The sequence below is a fragment of the Lasioglossum baleicum genome, chromosome 1 (assembly GCF_051020765.1).
Source record: "Lasioglossum baleicum chromosome 1, iyLasBale1, whole genome shotgun sequence".
Classification (NCBI taxonomy): domain Eukaryota; kingdom Metazoa; phylum Arthropoda; class Insecta; order Hymenoptera; family Halictidae; genus Lasioglossum; species Lasioglossum baleicum.
This window is the reverse complement of record NC_134929.1, coordinates 15,375,165-15,397,675: the sequence shown is the minus strand read 5'-3', so window position 1 is coordinate 15,397,675 and position 22,511 is coordinate 15,375,165. Positions and strand designations below refer to the sequence as shown.

Below are 22,511 nucleotides of genomic sequence, written 5' to 3'. Positions count from 1 at the left end.
ATGTTTATAATAATTCCTTTTGCCAACGACGTGGACAAGTACTCTTATCTTAAGAGAATAACTATAACCCCGCACACGATTGCGAAAACAACCAACGAAGCAGCTCACAAGAGCAATTATAATCCTGCATACGAGTGGGACGCTCAAAATGTAATTTTTATAAAGAATAAAATTGATAATTTTGAAGAAGACTCAATAGTCTTCATTGAAAGTCTCGATAAAAATTTCAAAAGTATGAAGGACGAGTTTAAAAAGACAAAAGAAGTTTTGAAAACTATTAGTAATCAAACTTACCGTTGTTCCTTGAATTGACAGTTGAAGGTAGGCCAGGGTAACTGTAGATGACCTCTAGTCCACCTCTGGTCCCACCGGTTCTCCTGGCGCTCCTGGACCCGCAGCACGTCCGCTCACCCCGCTTCCCACGCCCCCACTGACTGACCGCCGGTGAGCTCTCTCCGATCTGCCGAGCTCGAGCGGCGCCCCCCACTCCGCCGAATATCGATCGATGTCGATCGCCGTGACAATTATTGAAAAATTTATTATTTCCAGCTGGTTAATGTTTATAACAATTCTATTTGACAGCGATGTCCACAAGCAATCCCTTGCCTATCTGACCACCTAATTTTTTAGTCAAAGTGGCTAATAGTTTTCGTGATACGTAATAACTTTTAAACCATAACATTCGCACGCATTAATTTATTCGATACAATTCACAGATAAATTTATTATATCTGGCTGTTTAATGTTTATAACAATTCCTTTTTCTAACGATGTTAACGAGCACTCCCTTGACCACCTTGCCTTCTAAATTTTTCGTAAAAATAGACAATAAAACTCGAAATATAGAATAACTTTTAAACCATGAACATTCGCACGCATTAATTTATTCGATATAATTCACAGATACATTTATTATATCTGGCTGTTTAATGTTTATAACAATTCCTTTTTCTAACGACGTTAACGAGCACTCCCTTGACCACCTTGCCTTCTAAATTTTTCGTAAAAATAGACAATAAAACTCGAAATATAGAATAACTTTTAAACCATGAACATTCGCACGCATTAATTTATTCAAAATTGATTTTTATTATATAGAAGATAATGCCATGAGACATTTATTGATTCTAGCTACATAATTAATGTTTATAATAATTCCTTTTGCCAACGACGTGGACAAGTACTCTTATCTTAAGAGAATAACTATAACCCCGCACACGATTGCGAAAACAACCAACGAAGCAGCTCACAAGAGCAATTATAATCCTGCATACGAGTGGGACGCTCAAAATGTAATTTTTATAAAGAATAAAATTGATAATTTTGAAGAAGACTCAATAGTCTTCATTGAAAGTCTCGATAAAAATTTCAAAAGTATTAAGGACGAGTTTAAAAAGACAAAAGAAGTTTTGAAAACTATTAGTAATCAAACTTACCGGTGTTCCTTGAATTGACAGTTGAAGGTAGGCCAGGGTAACTGTAGATGACCTCTAGTCCACCTCTGGTCCCACCGGTTCTCCTGGCGCTCCTGGACCCGCAGCACGTCCGCTCACCCCGCTTCCCACGCCCCCACTGACTGACCGCCGGTGAGCTCTCTCCGATCTGCCGAGCTCGAGCGGCGCCCCCCACTCCGCCGAATATCGATCGATGTCGATCGCCGTGACAATTATTGAAAAATTTATTATTTCCAGCTGGTTAATGTTTATAACAATTCTATTTGACAGCGATGTCCACAAGCAATCCCTTGCCTATCTGACCACCTAATTTTTTAGTCAAAGTGGCTAATAGTTTTCGTGATACGTAATAACTTTTAAACCATAACATTCGCACGCATTAATTTATTCGATACAATTCACAGATAAATTTATTATATCTGGCTGTTTAATGTTTATAACAATTCCTTTTTCTAACGATGTTAACGAGCACTCCCTTGACCACCTTGCCTTCTAAATTTTTCGTAAAAATAGACAATAAAACTCGAAATATAGAATAACTTTTAAACCATGAACATTCGCACGCATTAATTTATTCGATATAATTCACAGATACATTTATTATATCTGGCTGTTTAATGTTTATAACAATTCCTTTTTCTAACGACGTTAACGAGCACTCCCTTGACCACCTTGCCTTCTAAATTTTTCGTAAAAATAGACAATAAAACTCGAAATATAGAATAACTTTTAAACCATGAACATTCGCACGCATTAATTTATTCAAAATTGATTTTTATTATATAGAAGATAATGCCATGAGACATTTATTAATTCTAGCTACATAATTAATGTTTATAATAATTCCTTTTGCCAACGACGTGGACAAGTACTCTTATCTTAAGAGAATAACTATAACCCCGCACACGATTGCGAAAACAACCAACGAAGCAGCTCACAAGAGCAATTATAATCCTGCATACGAGTGGGACGCTCAAAATGTAATTTTTATAAAGAATAAAATTGATAATTTTGAAGAAGACTCAATAGTCTTCATTGAAAGTCTCGATAAAAATTTCAAAAGTATTAAGGACGAGTTTAAAAAGACAAAAGAAGTTTTGAAAACTATTAGTAATCAAACTTACCGGTGTTCCTTGAATTGACAGTTGAAGGTAGGCCAGGGTAACTGTAGATGACCTCTAGTCCACCTCTGGTCCCACCGGTTCTCCTGGCGCTCCTGGACCCGCAGCACGTCCGCTCACCCCGCTTCCCACGCCCCCACTGACTGACCGCCGGTGAGCTCTCTCCGATCTGCCGAGCTCGAGCGGCGCCCCCCACTCCGCCGAATATCGATCGATGTCGATCGCCGTGACAATTATTGAAAAATTTATTATTTCCAGCTGGTTAATGTTTATAACAATTCTATTTGACAGCGATGTCCACAAGCAATCCCTTGCCTATCTGACCACCTAATTTTTTAGTCAAAGTGGCTAATAGTTTTCGTGATACGTAATAACTTTTAAACCATAACATTCGCACGCATTAATTTATTCGATACAATTCACAGATAAATTTATTATATCTGGCTGTTTAATGTTTATAACAATTCCTTTTTCTAACGATGTTAACGAGCACTCCCTTGACCACCTTGCCTTCTAAATTTTTCGTAAAAATAGACAATAAAACTCGAAATATAGAATAACTTTTAAACCATGAACATTCGCACGCATTAATTTATTCGATATAATTCACAGATACATTTATTATATCTGGCTGTTTAATGTTTATAACAATTCCTTTTTCTAACGACGTTAACGAGCACTCCCTTGACCACCTTGCCTTCTAAATTTTTCGTAAAAATAGACAATAAAACTCGAAATATAGAATAACTTTTAAACCATGAACATTCGCACGCATTAATTTATTCAAAATTGATTTTTATTATATAGAAGATAATGCCATGAGACATTTATTAATTCTAGCTACATAATTAATGTTTATAATAATTCCTTTTGCCAACGACGTGGACAAGTACTCTTATCTTAAGAGAATAACTATAACCCCGCACACGATTGCGAAAACAACCAACGAAGCAGCTCACAAGAGCAATTATAATCCTGCATACGAGTGGGACGCTCAAAATGTAATTTTTATAAAGAATAAAATTGATAATTTTGAAGAAGACTCAATAGTCTTCATTGAAAGTCTCGATAAAAATTTCAAAAGTATTAAGGACGAGTTTAAAAAGACAAAAGAAGTTTTGAAAACTATTAGTAATCAAACTTACCGGTGTTCCTTGAATTGACAGTTGAAGGTAGGCCAGGGTAACTGTAGATGACCTCTAGTCCACCTCTGGTCCCACCGGTTCTCCTGGCGCTCCTGGACCCGCAGCACGTCCGCTCACCCCGCTTCCCACGCCCCCACTGACTGACCGCCGGTGAGCTCTCTCCGATCTGCCGAGCTCGAGCGGCGCCCCCCACTCCGCCGAATATCGATCGATGTCGATCGCCGTGACAATTATTGAAAAATTTATTATTTCCAGCTGGTTAATGTTTATAACAATTCTATTTGACAGCGATGTCCACAAGCAATCCCTTGCCTATCTGACCACCTAATTTTTTAGTCAAAGTGGCTAATAGTTTTCGTGATACGTAATAACTTTTAAACCATAACATTCGCACGCATTAATTTATTCGATACAATTCACAGATAAATTTATTATATCTGGCTGTTTAATGTTTATAACAATTCCTTTTTCTAACGATGTTAACGAGCACTCTCTTGACCACCTTGCCTTCTAAATTTTTCGTAAAAATAGACAATAAAACTCGAAATATAGAATAACTTTTAAACCATGAACATTCGCACGCATTAATTTATTCGATATAATTCACAGATACATTTATTATATCTGGCTGTTTAATGTTTATAACAATTCCTTTTTCTAACGACGTTAACGAGCACTCCCTTGACCACCTTGCCTTCTAAATTTTTCGTAAAAATAGACAATAAAACTCGAAATATAGAATAACTTTTAAACCATGAACATTCGCACGCATTAATTTATTCAAAATTGATTTTTATTATATAGAAGATAATGCCATGAGACATTTATTAATTCTAGCTACATAATTAATGTTTATAATAATTCCTTTTGCCAACGACGTGGACAAGTACTCTTATCTTAAGAGAATAACTATAACCCCGCACACGATTGCGAAAACAACCAACGAAGCAGCTCACAAGAGCAATTATAATCCTGCATACGAGTGGGACGCTCAAAATGTAATTTTTATAAAGAATAAAATTGATAATTTTGAAGAAGACTCAATAGTCTTCATTGAAAGTCTCGATAAAAATTTCAAAAGTATTAAGGACGAGTTTAAAAAGACAAAAGAAGTTTTGAAAACTATTAGTAATCAAACTTACCGGTGTTCCTTGAATTGACAGTTGAAGGTAGGCCAGGGTAACTGTAGATGACCTCTAGTCCACCTCTGGTCCCACCGGTTCTCCTGGCGCTCCTGGACCCGCAGCACGTCCGCTCACCCCGCTTCCCACGCCCCCACTGACTGACCGCCGGTGAGCTCTCTCCGATCTGCCGAGCTCGAGCGGCGCCCCCCACTCCGCCGAATATCGATCGATGTCGATCGCCGTGACAATTATTGAAAAATTTATTATTTCCAGCTGGTTAATGTTTATAACAATTCTATTTGACAGCGATGTCCACAAGCAATCCCTTGCCTATCTGACCACCTAATTTTTTAGTCAAAGTGGCTAATAGTTTTCGTGATACGTAATAACTTTTAAACCATAACATTCGCACGCATTAATTTATTCGATACAATTCACAGATAAATTTATTATATCTGGCTGTTTAATGTTTATAACAATTCCTTTTTCTAACGATGTTAACGAGCACTCCCTTGACCACCTTGCCTTCTAAATTTTTCGTAAAAATAGACAATAAAACTCGAAATATAGAATAACTTTTAAACCATGAACATTCGCACGCATTAATTTATTCGATATAATTCACAGATACATTTATTATATCTGGCTGTTTAATGTTTATAACAATTCCTTTTTCTAACGACGTTAACGAGCACTCCCTTGACCACCTTGCCTTCTAAATTTTTCGTAAAAATAGACAATAAAACTCGAAATATAGAATAACTTTTAAACCATGAACATTCGCACGCATTAATTTATTCAAAATTGATTTTTATTATATAGAAGATAATGCCATGAGACATTTATTAATTCTAGCTACATAATTAATGTTTATAATAATTCCTTTTGCCAACGACGTGGACAAGTACTCTTATCTTAAGAGAATAACTATAACCCCGCACACGATTGCGAAAACAACCAACGAAGCAGCTCACAAGAGCAATTATAATCCTGCATACGAGTGGGACGCTCAAAATGTAATTTTTATAAAGAATAAAATTGATAATTTTGAAGAAGACTCAATAGTCTTCATTGAAAGTCTCGATAAAAATTTCAAAAGTATGAAGGACGAGTTTAAAAAGACAAAAGAAGTTTTGAAAACTATTAGTAATCAAACTTACCGTTGTTCCTTGAATTGACAGTTGAAGGTAGGCCAGGGTAACTGTAGATGACCTCTAGTCCACCTCTGGTCCCACCGGTTCTCCTGGCGCTCCTGGACCCGCAGCACGTCCGCTCACCCCGCTTCCCACGCCCCCACTGACTGACCGCCGGTGAGCTCTCTCCGATCTGCCGAGCTCGAGCGGCGCCCCCCACTCCGCCGAATATCGATCGATGTCGATCGCCGTGACAATTATTGAAAAATTTATTATTTCCAGCTGGTTAATGTTTATAACAATTCTATTTGACAGCGATGTCCACAAGCAATCCCTTGCCTATCTGACCACCTAATTTTTTAGTCAAAGTGGCTAATAGTTTTCGTGATACGTAATAACTTTTAAACCATAACATTCGCACGCATTAATTTATTCGATACAATTCACAGATAAATTTATTATATCTGGCTGTTTAATGTTTATAACAATTCCTTTTTCTAACGATGTTAACGAGCACTCCCTTGACCACCTTGCCTTCTAAATTTTTCGTAAAAATAGACAATAAAACTCGAAATATAGAATAACTTTTAAACCATGAACATTCGCACGCATTAATTTATTCGATATAATTCACAGATACATTTATTATATCTGGCTGTTTAATGTTTATAACAATTCCTTTTTCTAACGACGTTAACGAGCACTCCCTTGACCACCTTGCCTTCTAAATTTTTCGTAAAAATAGACAATAAAACTCGAAATATAGAATAACTTTTAAACCATGAACATTCGCACGCATTAATTTATTCAAAATTGATTTTTATTATATAGAAGATAATGCCATGAGACATTTATTGATTCTAGCTACATAATTAATGTTTATAATAATTCCTTTTGCCAACGACGTGGACAAGTACTCTTATCTTAAGAGAATAACTATAACCCCGCACACGATTGCGAAAACAACCAACGAAGCAGCTCACAAGAGCAATTATAATCCTGCATACGAGTGGGACGCTCAAAATGTAATTTTTATAAAGAATAAAATTGATAATTTTGAAGAAGACTCAATAGTCTTCATTGAAAGTCTCGATAAAAATTTCAAAAGTATTAAGGACGAGTTTAAAAAGACAAAAGAAGTTTTGAAAACTATTAGTAATCAAACTTACCGGTGTTCCTTGAATTGACAGTTGAAGGTAGGCCAGGGTAACTGTAGATGACCTCTAGTCCACCTCTGGTCCCACCGGTTCTCCTGGCGCTCCTGGACCCGCAGCACGTCCGCTCACCCCGCTTCCCACGCCCCCACTGACTGACCGCCGGTGAGCTCTCTCCGATCTGCCGAGCTCGAGCGGCGCCCCCCACTCCGCCGAATATCGATCGATGTCGATCGCCGTGACAATTATTGAAAAATTTATTATTTCCAGCTGGTTAATGTTTATAACAATTCTATTTGACAGCGATGTCCACAAGCAATCCCTTGCCTATCTGACCACCTAATTTTTTAGTCAAAGTGGCTAATAGTTTTCGTGATACGTAATAACTTTTAAACCATAACATTCGCACGCATTAATTTATTCGATACAATTCACAGATAAATTTATTATATCTGGCTGTTTAATGTTTATAACAATTCCTTTTTCTAACGATGTTAACGAGCACTCCCTTGACCACCTTGCCTTCTAAATTTTTCGTAAAAATAGACAATAAAACTCGAAATATAGAATAACTTTTAAACCATGAACATTCGCACGCATTAATTTATTCGATATAATTCACAGATACATTTATTATATCTGGCTGTTTAATGTTTATAACAATTCCTTTTTCTAACGACGTTAACGAGCACTCCCTTGACCACCTTGCCTTCTAAATTTTTCGTAAAAATAGACAATAAAACTCGAAATATAGAATAACTTTTAAACCATGAACATTCGCACGCATTAATTTATTCAAAATTGATTTTTATTATATAGAAGATAATGCCATGAGACATTTATTAATTCTAGCTACATAATTAATGTTTATAATAATTCCTTTTGCCAACGACGTGGACAAGTACTCTTATCTTAAGAGAATAACTATAACCCCGCACACGATTGCGAAAACAACCAACGAAGCAGCTCACAAGAGCAATTATAATCCTGCATACGAGTGGGACGCTCAAAATGTAATTTTTCTAAAGAATAAAATTGATAATTTTGAAGAAGACTCAATAGTCTTCATTGAAAGTCTCGATAAAAATTTCAAAAGTATTAAGGACGAGTTTAAAAAGACAAAAGAAGTTTTGAAAACTATTAGTAATCAAACTTACCGGTGTTCCTTGAATTGACAGTTGAAGGTAGGCCAGGGTAACTGTAGATGACCTCTAGTCCACCTCTGGTCCCACCGGTTCTCCTGGCGCTCCTGGACCCGCAGCACGTCCGCTCACCCCGCTTCCCACGCCCCCACTGACTGACCGCCGGTGAGCTCTCTCCGATCTGCCGAGCTCGAGCGGCGCCCCCCACTCCGCCGAATATCGATCGATGTCGATCGCCGTGACAATTATTGAAAAATTTATTATTTCCAGCTGGTTAATGTTTATAACAATTCTATTTGACAGCGATGTCCACAAGCAATCCCTTGCCTATCTGACCACCTAATTTTTTAGTCAAAGTGGCTAATAGTTTTCGTGATACGTAATAACTTTTAAACCATAACATTCGCACGCATTAATTTATTCGATACAATTCACAGATAAATTTATTATATCTGGCTGTTTAATGTTTATAACAATTCCTTTTTCTAACGATGTTAACGAGCACTCCCTTGACCACCTTGCCTTCTAAATTTTTCGTAAAAATAGACAATAAAACTCGAAATATAGAATAACTTTTAAACCATGAACATTCGCACGCATTAATTTATTCGATATAATTCACAGATACATTTATTATATCTGGCTGTTTAATGTTTATAACAATTCCTTTTTCTAACGACGTTAACGAGCACTCCCTTGACCACCTTGCCTTCTAAATTTTTCGTAAAAATAGACAATAAAACTCGAAATATAGAATAACTTTTAAACCATGAACATTCGCACGCATTAATTTATTCAAAATTGATTTTTATTATATAGAAGATAATGCCATGAGACATTTATTAATTCTAGCTACATAATTAATGTTTATAATAATTCCTTTTGCCAACGACGTGGACAAGTACTCTTATCTTAAGAGAATAACTATAACCCCGCACACGATTGCGAAAACAACCAACGAAGCAGCTCACAAGAGCAATTATAATCCTGCATACGAGTGGGACGCTCAAAATGTAATTTTTATAAAGAATAAAATTGATAATTTTGAAGAAGACTCAATAGTCTTCATTGAAAGTCTCGATAAAAATTTCAAAAGTATTAAGGACGAGTTTAAAAAGACAAAAGAAGTTTTGAAAACTATTAGTAATCAAACTTACCGGTGTTCCTTGAATTGACAGTTGAAGGTAGGCCAGGGTAACTGTAGATGACCTCTAGTCCACCTCTGGTCCCACCGGTTCTCCTGGCGCTCCTGGACCCGCAGCACGTCCGCTCACCCCGCTTCCCACGCCCCCACTGACTGACCGCCGGTGAGCTCTCTCCGATCTGCCGAGCTCGAGCGGCGCCCCCCACTCCGCCGAATATCGATCGATGTCGATCGCCGTGACAATTATTGAAAAATTTATTATTTCCAGCTGGTTAATGTTTATAACAATTCTATTTGACAGCGATGTCCACAAGCAATCCCTTGCCTATCTGACCACCTAATTTTTTAGTCAAAGTGGCTAATAGTTTTCGTGATACGTAATAACTTTTAAACCATAACATTCGCACGCATTAATTTATTCGATACAATTCACAGATAAATTTATTATATCTGGCTGTTTAATGTTTATAACAATTCCTTTTTCTAACGATGTTAACGAGCACTCCCTTGACCACCTTGCCTTCTAAATTTTTCGTAAAAATAGACAATAAAACTCGAAATATAGAATAACTTTTAAACCATGAACATTCGCACGCATTAATTTATTCGATATAATTCACAGATACATTTATTATATCTGGCTGTTTAATGTTTATAACAATTCCTTTTTCTAACGACGTTAACGAGCACTCCCTTGACCACCTTGCCTTCTAAATTTTTCGTAAAAATAGACAATAAAACTCGAAATATAGAATAACTTTTAAACCATGAACATTCGCACGCATTAATTTATTCAAAATTGATTTTTATTATATAGAAGATAATGCCATGAGACATTTATTAATTCTAGCTACATAATTAATGTTTATAATAATTCCTTTTGCCAACGACGTGGACAAGTACTCTTATCTTAAGAGAATAACTATAACCCCGCACACGATTGCGAAAACAACCAACGAAGCAGCTCACAAGAGCAATTATAATCCTGCATACGAGTGGGACGCTCAAAATGTAATTTTTATAAAGAATAAAATTGATAATTTTGAAGAAGACTCAATAGTCTTCATTGAAAGTCTCGATAAAAATTTCAAAAGTATTAAGGACGAGTTTAAAAAGACAAAAGAAGTTTTGAAAACTATTAGTAATCAAACTTACCGGTGTTCCTTGAATTGACAGTTGAAGGTAGGCCAGGGTAACTGTAGATGACCTCTAGTCCACCTCTGGTCCCACCGGTTCTCCTGGCGCTCCTGGACCCGCAGCACGTCCGCTCACCCCGCTTCCCACGCCCCCACTGACTGACCGCCGGTGAGCTCTCTCCGATCTGCCGAGCTCGAGCGGCGCCCCCCACTCCGCCGAATATCGATCGATGTCGATCGCCGTGACAATTATTGAAAAATTTATTATTTCCAGCTGGTTAATGTTTATAACAATTCTATTTGACAGCGATGTCCACAAGCAATCCCTTGCCTATCTGACCACCTAATTTTTTAGTCAAAGTGGCTAATAGTTTTCGTGATACGTAATAACTTTTAAACCATAACATTCGCACGCATTAATTTATTCGATACAATTCACAGATAAATTTATTATATCTGGCTGTTTAATGTTTATAACAATTCCTTTTTCTAACGATGTTAACGAGCACTCTCTTGACCACCTTGCCTTCTAAATTTTTCGTAAAAATAGACAATAAAACTCGAAATATAGAATAACTTTTAAACCATGAACATTCGCACGCATTAATTTATTCGATATAATTCACAGATACATTTATTATATCTGGCTGTTTAATGTTTATAACAATTCCTTTTTCTAACGACGTTAACGAGCACTCCCTTGACCACCTTGCCTTCTAAATTTTTCGTAAAAATAGACAATAAAACTCGAAATATAGAATAACTTTTAAACCATGAACATTCGCACGCATTAATTTATTCAAAATTGATTTTTATTATATAGAAGATAATGCCATGAGACATTTATTAATTCTAGCTACATAATTAATGTTTATAATAATTCCTTTTGCCAACGACGTGGACAAGTACTCTTATCTTAAGAGAATAACTATAACCCCGCACACGATTGCGAAAACAACCAACGAAGCAGCTCACAAGAGCAATTATAATCCTGCATACGAGTGGGACGCTCAAAATGTAATTTTTATAAAGAATAAAATTGATAATTTTGAAGAAGACTCAATAGTCTTCATTGAAAGTCTCGATAAAAATTTCAAAAGTATGAAGGACGAGTTTAAAAAGACAAAAGAAGTTTTGAAAACTATTAGTAATCAAACTTACCGTTGTTCCTTGAATTGACAGTTGAAGGTAGGCCAGGGTAACTGTAGATGACCTCTAGTCCACCTCTGGTCCCACCGGTTCTCCTGGCGCTCCTGGTCCCGCAGCACGTCCGCTCACCCCGCTTCCCACGCCCCCACTGACTGACCGCCGGTGAGCTCTCGCCGATCTGCCGAGCTCGAGCGGCGCCCCCCACTCCGCCGAATATCGATCGATGTCGATCGCCGTGACAATTATTGAAAAATTTATTATTTCCAGCTGGTTAATGTTTATAACAATTCTATTTGACAGCGATGTCCACAAGCAATCTCTTGGCTATCTGACCACCTAATTTTTTAGTCAAAGTGGCTAATAGTTTTCGTGATACGTAATAACTTTTAAACCATAACATTCGCACGCATTAATTTATTCGATACAATTCACAGATACATTTATTATATCTGGTTGTTTAATGTTTATAACAATTCCTTTTTCTAATGATGTTAACGAGCACTCCCTTGACCACCTTGTCATCTTTTTTTTTCGTAAAAATAGACAATAAAACTCGTAATATAGAATAACTTTTAAACCATGAACATTCGCACGCATTAATTTATTCAAAAAAGTAAAGTCTTTTCAAAATATTTCTGTCCAGTTCGATTCTTGGAACATTTGTGTATAAAAAAGTGAAAGGTAATAATTCTCGTTTATGAAATGTTTTGAAATTACAAACTGAGGTGTCTCGTATACAATTTGAAATAGGAATTGTTGATTTTCCTAAAAAATTATGCTTCAATAATATATTTCTAGGAATTCTTTGTCCTTGAGTTTTGCTTTTAATATTGAAACCAACATTGTCTGAAATATCTGCTCGGTACAGAGTGTAACAATTCATGATGATCAATATGGTTCCGTGACGATTTGCCTTCTCACCGACGAGAATCTCCTCAGTAGCCTTCTGCACCGACGAGATCATGTCGATGGCCTTCTGTTTCTCACTCCAGTCAGAATATATCTTAGAGGGCGTAAGAGAACACCGAAATATTCGAGTGACAGGAACTCCCATAAGGCTGGCAGTCTTTAATAGTATCTGGTCGGTGACACGATATTCCATAAGGCTAGCAGTCTGGTCGGTGCACCAACTCCCGTAAGGCTGACTCTCGTAGGTGATTCTACGTTCCCTCTGTCAAATCGTATCGTATATACCGCATGAGCTCGATATCAATCGAGCTAAAAATCTCTCATGTTCTAACGTTTCACCGAGGGATGGCGACACTTTATTCTGTATAACAGGGAGTTTCAACTTTCAACTTCCTTAGACCATGTATATACAGGGCATTCCCAATAACGCGACGCACGGTTTTTCACCCACTTGGAGCTATCTGACAAAAGAAGTTTGCAGGGTATGGAATGTACAATAGATATCAGTAAAGAAATTTCGAAAATAGTTTGTTTTCACCTTGACTTTTACAAACAGGAACACATATTTTTTAACCATATTTAGAGGACATCGAGACGAATAAAACACATATTACATGATATTTTAACTGACACATCACTCGATTTACAGTAATGGAAATGTGAAATATTTAAAGGAAAGAAGGATTTTTATCGATCGTAATTCTTTCAATTTGAAGTAGTAATATTTTTCGCGGCGCTACGGTTCGATCAATTTCTACAAAGAATTCTTTGATGATCGAACCGTAGCGCCGCGAAAAATATTACTACGTCAAATGTGAAATATTTAGCTTTTCATCGTATTCGACTGTAAGAGTGTAAACATTATTCGATAGCGAAGAAGTTACTAAAGCTAAATATTTCTAAAGTTAAAAGTTAGTTATAGGAAGAATTTATAATCAATTTCTAAAATTTATCTTTTGAACAGTTTGTATCATTATAAATTCGTGGAATACATTTTATATTTAACAAAAATGCAACTTGCACAAATTCTTTTTCTTTTCCCGGAAGGGTATTAATTTCGCGTGTGCTTTCCGGTGAAATGAATATCTCCAAAATCAAATATAAGGCTTCGTATAAGGCTCAGCACAGATTGCCTTTTGCCGAGTAAGAAAAGAAATACCTTTCTAAACATTGTTGTATAGCCGCAAGGAATTCGAATATCCTTCTTAGTTGAAGCGAGCTCATCGTCCACTTATTCCACGTGGTTCACCACCCTTCATCGCGGAACTACGCATGGGGGATATAACGCGGTTATACTTGTGCTCCTCTAATGTTTCTCTACTTTCCTTTCCCTTCGAATGATAGGTGCAGAGCTGCTTCTTTCTTTCATCCCCTGCTGTGTGTATTCGCGATGCTCACTGTCCGATAACAGTGATACCATCGTGTTGTGAAACAAAACCAGTCAAGATCGACGAGTCAAGAGAACTTTCGCTATTAGGGAACACCGTGTTTTAGTTTTCGATTCTGTCCGTATTATGACATGGACGAAGAGGGTGACAGAAATTCAGTGTCGCCGGATGAGAGGAGGGAACATGAATTGAGGGGAAGAAGTTACCATCCCTCTTCCAGTACCAGGCACATGCACGACGGAGACGTTACGTGAACGGTGAACGTTATTATACAGAAAATTTAATACTAGGTTGTGGAAAAAGATTCTTCGTATTTTAATGCAGAAATGAATCAAGCTTTTTCCATATTTTAAATGAAGTTTATGAAATCAAGTATGTGCCGTTTTGATCGACCACCTTTTGCCATTTTTGAGGTAAAACCATAATCCCGTCACTGTAGAACTTCTGTGATTTTTAGGCGAAAAACTGTGACACGTAATTTTCGTAGGCCTCTTTTGAGGTCAACTTCACACCATTAAGAGAGTTCCTGTAGAGACCGAAACAAATGGTAGTCTGTTGGTGCAATATCAGGACTATACGGTAGGTGCATCAAAATTTCCCAGCCAAGTTCTCTTAATTTTTGACGGGTCGCCAAAGATGTGTGGGGTCTGGCATTATCATGATGGAAGACAACGCCTCTCCTGTTTATCAATTCTGGTCGCTTTTTCTCGATTGCTTGACGTAATCTTTCCAGTTCTTGACTGTAGAGGTTAGAATCAATCGTTTGACCGGATGGCAGCAGCTCGTAGTGAATGATTCCTTTATGATCCCACCAAACGCACAGCATCACCCTCGCCTCGCTTTGGTCACGATCTTTTTCGTAGATGATTATCGTACGTGATCCATTTTTCACCGCCTCTAATGAGCCGTTTCAGAAAAAATTCGATTTTGTTTCGTGTTAGCAACGACTCGCAAATTGAAATTCAATCCATTAAATTTTTCATATTGTATCACGTCCATAGACATCACAAATCTTTTTAGCAGCTTGGGTCGCATTCTTTTCTTTTTTGTAATAAAATTTCAAAATGTATCCAATTTCTTCTTTGTTTTCACTCATTTTCAAAACGTAATAACCTTTGACTAAATAAACGAATATCACAGTTTCTTGTTTGTAATTACTCTCTGACATGTCACCTTTCAGACGCACTCAAGTAATGCTAGATCCGATTAATATTAACAGAGTTATGGCATGGTAACTAATATTATTGAGGAGTAAAATTGAATTATTATGAAAAGAATTAATTCTATAGAAAATTTACGTGAACCGTGAACTTCGAAAAACCCTCATTGGTTATGTAGAAAGGTTATTTGAGATTTCTGTGTAATAATATAAACTTTCTTGAAGCGCGAGCGAAACGTTTTAAGTTATTATTAGACTGTGGATCTTTATGCAGAATAAAAATTGTCTGCATCGATTGTAAGAAATAGGAACTAAATTGAAGTTTATTTCTTCCCTTAATGATTTTAATATAGGAGAAATCATATATTGACATGTTCAATTTGTAAAATTTTACAATAATTTTGAATTTCACCTACTCAATTTTGCTCTAAATCCATAAAGATCCGCAGTCTAATTATTATATTTTAAAATTTTCTCTCTTGGCCAAACTTCCGAGAGCGGTAGTTTATGTATGTTACGAAGTCAGCAATCGTATTTACAAAATAGGCTTTACCAGAGACACTGATGGAATTTCTTTCAGTAAGATAATGGACATATTCTCTAATCCGTAACATCCCTATCAACGAAGATTTCGACTGAACGAACCCAAAAGAGTATCGTATACGAGAGTCTTCCGTATACAGAGGGGTTCATTTTTATGTGGAAAAAATGATTCGTAATAATCCCGAAGCCAGTGACATGGCAATAACGCTTTCCGTAAGCCACCCTTTGCGTAGTAGGAATGTCGAAGTGGTTGTCATCGGTCTCTTCGCGACCGTCAGTTTCTTGCGCGTCGAACAGGCCTGTTTCCTGGTTAAAATAATTGGGAGCCACTGATCCAAAGGGCTAAGCCCCAGGGTCGTCGGTCTGCATTATTATATTGAATTCGTGGAAATGGAAAAGTAAGTCGTCGGGAAGACCGTCGAAACCGAAACGAGAAATCGGAAAGCGGACGGGCATAAGCTCGATGTGGCTTTATTAATTATTGTGACGACCCTCAACGCACCCTTTCACCACATATGCGGAGCATGTGTACATAGGCGTGAGAGAATATATCGATTTTACTGGTTTATTAATGACGAGGGGAGCTCATTGCGATTTTCACTGCAGAGAGAGTTAATTTGTTATATTTTGCAATCTTATCATGTATTTAATTTGATTGTAATTAGCAGTCTTTGACAGATTGTTGAAAAGTAATTCAATTTCTACCAATAATAAAGTGAATTCACGCCGACTTTGTCATCAGATCTGGCAAAATTTTATTTGAAAGTAATATAAGAAATAACCATTCGAAATAATTTATTATTTATTAGTTTAAATTTTAAATCATCCCAGTCCACAATATCTCCAAAACTGTTGATCATACTTAAAAATGTTCCAGACGAAAGTTAAACGCTATCAGGGGGCACACTTTCCGATGTAGATTATGTGGACATGTGTGCATGTATTTTATGTGTAAATGTATTTTTATGTATTCCCTACATAAAAGTACTAAATCACTTATGGCAAAAGATTAATATTGAGTACATTATTACTGTAAAGGTCTCAGAACTCACCTTTCTAAAATATAAATCGAATTTATGTTTTTCGAAATTCACCTTTATTCTTTTATAAATAGATTCAAATAAATGATTTGTGACTTCGATCAAATTAAATGCATACACTAATTTTTATACACCCTGTATGCTGTATTATTGCATATTATAATCAATTTTTTTAGAAACATTGTTTATACGTTATCTTATATGTCGGTAAATAAGCCATTTTAAACCATTTTTTGATGGCGTTATACAAAAACTTTCTGCACATTTACCGCCACATAATATTTATATACATAGAGTCTTTTCAAACAGTTATGTCTATCGCGTTATATGGGGGTCTACCACATTTTTATTTACCGCGAAGGGACAACTGAGAAGTATGCGAAGCGTTGAAATTTTCTTATGCAAAATCGTTAACATAGAAACGAATGGGTCGGAGTGCCGCCCTATCTGTTGAGTGGGATCAAATTAAAACCCCATAGCGGCGCGAGCACCGGGCCTGTCAAGCATACCATTTGACTGACATGTGCGTGTCCCTGCAAAGATGGATTCATTCTTCCTTTCTGACGTTCTAGTAACTTTCCTTGCGAATTCGGAGAATTTCGTTAACTATCTGTTACGCTATAATAACTCTTATAGTCCTTCAATCTTCTAATTCTTATTAAGGGTTCGAACATAACTCATTAAAAGAATGATTGAATCGAAAGCACTACAGGCTTCATTATCGTATTGCTGTTGGGCTAGTTTGTTAATCGATAATACAGTACATATATAAAATGTATAACAATTGTCCATATCACTTGCAACAAACTGGCGCAACTTAGAAATTAATTTCCTTTCTTAATAAAGTTCAAAACAACGTCATAATATTTAAATATTTTTACTGTTCTATGTCTCTCCTACTCACGAAAGATATTATTAGGAAAATTATTTTAAAATAATTCTGATTCGAAGTTATTTCGACTAGTTGTGCACACACATGACATTTTGTTAGTGTTTCTATATGTTTACTCTCGCAATTAATAAAGATATTAGCAAAAGTAGGGTTTCCACCCCCTAGATATCCATCATTGCAGATAAAAAGAAATACAATGCTGTACAAAAGAAAGAAGTACCCGGTAATATTTAAGAGAAAATCGTAAAAAATCATATAAGAACACAGTAAGTTTTGAAAAAGGATTCCGCTGTTTAATTGAATAGTTCTGAGAATACGTGTTATTGCGGATTATCTAATACTTTAAATGCAATAAATCAATCATTGTACAATACAATTTCTACATAAAGATATTGTTTGTCATTATATCTTATAATTATACTGGGTGCTCCTTTCTTTTGCACAATAGTGTACATGTTAAATATTTCTCAACAAACTTTATCCTGTATAAATTTCATTAAAATCGAGGTGTTACGATTCTGTAATGTCCCTCGTCCCCTTAATAATAATATAAAATTGTAAATTATTGGTGCAATATATACATAGTACTGTTAAACGTATATTTTCAATTTAATACTCGATAAAATGTTTCATAAAAGTAATAAGAATTCGGTATAAGAAGTCATGAAAAAAATTGAAAAATTTCTAACGTAAACCCGTCAATTTATGCAGGTGAACCTAAAGATTATAATGTGACTCATTTCTGAAGACATTTTTGAAGATTTTATAACCTGTAAGTAATTAAACAATCATAAATTAAACGCAGACAAGCTCGCATACTGTCCGATCATATACATTCAACAGTTCAGTTTCAATATTCTTGTCATTTTTCCTAGAAGTACATATCACAAAAGGGTTTTCCTCCAATACTATAATTTTCTTTCAACTATGAGGGCCTAATGATTAAATCAGCCACAATGTAACTAAAATGTATCGGTTCCGGATGCTGAACAAGTAAGAAGTGAGTATACGTGTTGTGATACGATCATCTCGAAACAGCATTATTCTGGTTGGCTTATCGTTGCCAGCCAGCCAATTAGTTCTGTTTACAAAACCTGAAAATCTCGTTAGGGAATGTTATTCGTAGCTTATTTGGCATGCATCCGAAATCTTCTGGTGCGCTGAGCATTCGCCATAAATATGCAGATCAGCTCTGGGGCACGTTGTGCTTTGCACTGTACCGATACTCGTCACGATGTCGTATCAAGAGGGTGAAACGTTTCTCAACGAGGGTTGGAACATTTTCGTGTACCTTTTCTATCCACCGCCCAGCCACTGCTTTTCCACAATCATCACTGTGAGACCAACGGCTTTTTCCCTTTTGTCGAGTGCTTTTATAATATTCACTCCCTCCACAGCACGCCGTTGCCGTATCGTGTAAGTACACACACCTCGCTCGTGATTCTTCATGCTCGAACCCTTCTTTGCGAATAGAGCCCGCGATCCGAGGTCGGGCGAAAGCTTCTTTCGATATCGACGGTCGAAGCTTTTGTCGTCTTCCTTATTGCGACCTCGCTTTCGCCGACAAGAACCTCCAAAATAACCGGGACCTCCCGCGCCTTTTCTCGTGAATGTCTTCCCTATCATCCTTCGTGTGACAAATCGATCTGCGATGGAAAGTGGTTACATTATTTTTTACCTGGTTCGAGGAACACGCAGGGAATCATTTCTGAAATCACATTTTTTTACTTTATGATCATTGAAGTTGCAAGGATAATTCCATTAGAAATGATTAAATGAGTTTCTTCATGCATATTGTTATAAAGATGGCAAGAAATTTAAATAAATTCAGTGTTGTCATGAATAAATAGTGTTGTATTAGGCATAACTTACTCGACTTGTGTGCAAAGTTTCATAATGAACTGAATTTGTGGGTTTGATAACATCCTTCGACAAATACCCTCACATAGCGTGAATGTTTATATCACATTGTTTCACTGATGTAAACAGAATATTAACAGAAATTTATTTGTGTTGCATTTAGGTTTCGTTTCACACGCTTCCGATACAACGCGATATTCCAAAAACACGGTTCTGATATAACAGGGAATATATTCCCACGATTTGCATTATGTTTACGTTTCATTTAACACGGACTCGACACAACACGATACTCCAAAAGCATGTTCCAACGATTTGCATTATTTCTACGTTCCGTTTAACGCGAATTCGGTACAATAATACGAATTAACCCTTCTACGTGTTATATATAGTTAATATTTTATTAAAAAGAAATAGAAACAATGTAGAAACTTGATATACAGAAAAAAAGAGAATCGTTCTTAATGAGCAGAAAGAAAAGACTATGTCAACATTCTTATTGGAATGTTCATCTATTTATTTTGATCTTTTTCCATAAGAAGACAGAAAATTAGTGTCCAAATATGCAAGAAAATTTAACTTGCACAACATTCCAGCTTCTTGGTGGCTAAAGAATTGAATGCAATATGTACATGCCAAAACAATTTCATACCAAAGATAATGTTTGAGTTATTATATCGTTTTGATTAACTTTGTTAACCCAATCCTAAATATAATAAATTAATATTATTTACATAATAGTGTTGTAGGGTAAACATTACTTCACCGGACTCAAAATTAGTACCCTTCTCCTGCGAATTATGATGCATTTGGTACGTAATCCAGTAGATTTGCACCCGGCGCTACAAACCAATATGGCGGTGCCCTTACCTGTCAAAAATGCTCAACTTTAAGCGACCATAGCTCCTCAACTATTGATCCTCGAGGTCCGAAACTTCGATCTGCATCCGCGCTGGGTACAAATCTACAGGATTACATACCAAATACATCATAATTCGTAGGAGAAAGGCACTTTTGAGTCCAGTAAAGTAAAGAGCAGCCGTGTTATATTTCATTAAAGTTTTAATTATTAGCAAATTTTATTCATTCCCGGTTCACCCAACGACAAATAAATGGAAAAGTATTAGAAACATATTACAATATTTTTAATTTAACGTTAGAGTTTTAAAATATTATAAATTGAACAAAAAATTACTCGTTAAAGATGCGAATATCTATATTATTTCTATGTAATTTCATGTTTCTTCAAAGTCGGAACTTATAACCCCGGTCTCCCGTATAACAATATTTTCTAGCTCTGAAAAATTCCAATTAATTCCCGATTACACGGCCAAACAGATGAAAGTATGAATCCGCATAAACCAACGCGGCCCGGCAATAATAAATGATCGTGTGTGCGAAACTAGCCGGCAAACGTACAAGTAAATGAACGAGAAAAAATAATGGCGTGCGTCGAAAGCGCGGAACAGAAATTGCCACGAGGGAGGCCCGCTATCGCTGGCCAGAGCGCGCAATATCGCGATTGGCAATTAGCGGGTGCAATTATTTTCGCGCGCATCGTGACCGTTCGTAATCGGCCGCGGCGATGCGATGGTGGCAACGCGACGCGTCTGTCCGGTGAAATTCCTCGCGAAAAACTCCCTCAAGCGCGATTTTAAAGTAACCGCGCTCGGGCTCGTAACTCTCGAGTGGCCGAAATTTACAGGCAGTGCCGGGAGCGGAATAATTGTGGCCTCTCGCCGCCGCGCCGCTTCTCATTTCGTCACGCGTAGACGTGCAAACGTTGTTGTAGGTTCGACGGGCTCGATGTGCGCCCGCGCACAATTGCAGCTCGGCTAGGTCGTCCTGCGGCGCATCGGGCGCTTTGAAACATCGTCAGTCCTGCCGAGGATCCTTCTAAGGGTGCTCGCATCGATTCACCCGGGGGATCCTCCGGTTTACTTTTACAGCCGGTCAGTCGTTTTCGTCTCGTTGCGTTCGTGTCACAGTTTCGCGTTCTATCATTTAACTCCGCGTCGAATTCCGGAAATAAGGACTTGGATAAACGCCGAAGTAAACGTCGCGTGCCAGTGAATGAATAGTGAACCGTGACAAATGCGAGTGCTGGTGACGACGTGGCAAAGATATCGCAAACGTTGTTCTTGGTTTGGTCTTGCTTTGGAAGGAGGCTCGGTTCGGTTGTGAAAAATGTGGTCACGATGTCAGGTGCCTCAGTACCCAAGTCACCCTTGATATTTTCGAGAAGCAGCAACGGCGCGAAACCCAAGAGCAAGATCTGCAAGTTCGGCTCGTCCAAGTCTTTGATACCCTCCGTAACGGGGGGCTCGAAGAAGTTGCAAAAGGCGGACTCGCCGTCGTCGAGTTCTGGCAGATCGTATTCCTCCGTGACGTTGACGTCCCCGCGACGCACCGCTGCCACTATAGAGTCGAGCAAGAGATCACCGAGGAAGTATCCTCCGGAAGATCGGCAGGCGTTGCAGGTGCACCAGCACAGCCCGAAGGGATCTCCCAAGCGTTCTCCTAGGAGGTACCTGACGTCCTACGAGGACGATTCCTTGCAAAACGAGATGGGGCTAGGCCTTCGGTTAGCTGCCGTCACTGGGGATGAGCCCGAAATGTCGTTTTTGGAGTTCGAATCGTTGTACACGATCGAGAAGGAGCTGATGCGATCGCAGCAGGATATGGGTCAGATGGATAGCAAGTGTCCCCTAGGTGGGTGGATGAGTAGACGCGGTCTTTACACAGAATTACCCGACCCGGTGTACCAGCAAGCAACCGCCGCTGCGGCTGCACCGTCGCAGATTCCTGCGGAGGGATTCAGCTTCGCACCAGGGTGGTCTCTGAACGTTGAACACTTCTATCAGTGGCAGCATCGGGGGAAGACTACGCAGCAGGTACTTGACCTTGTACAGTTTACGAGCTTACTCCTCGCAATTTGTAGCAACGGAGAAAGGGACACTGGCCCCCGATCGAGTTGTGAGTAGACCGTGGCTCTTTATGCTTTTAGGGGATACGCAA

At 37.7% G+C, this 22,511-nt stretch overlaps 1 protein-coding gene across 7 annotated transcripts in view; it reads left to right on the top strand.

The window, feature by feature from the left end:
* Sick (sickie) overlaps nt 1-22,511 on the top strand; it is a 375,431-nt gene that overhangs the window by 58,959 nt on the left and 293,961 nt on the right. For 2 of the 7 annotated variants that reach the window (XM_076447164.1, XM_076447092.1), the window contains exon 1: nt 21,366-22,387. The exons of the other annotated variants lie outside the window; for them this stretch is intronic. In XM_076447164.1, coding sequence (XP_076303279.1) covers nt 21,692-22,387 — 696 coding nt within the window. In that variant the 5' untranslated portion in view covers nt 21,366-21,691. Of the gene's footprint in view, nt 1-21,365; nt 22,388-22,511 lie in introns of those variants that run through there. 7 annotated transcript variants of the gene reach the window in all.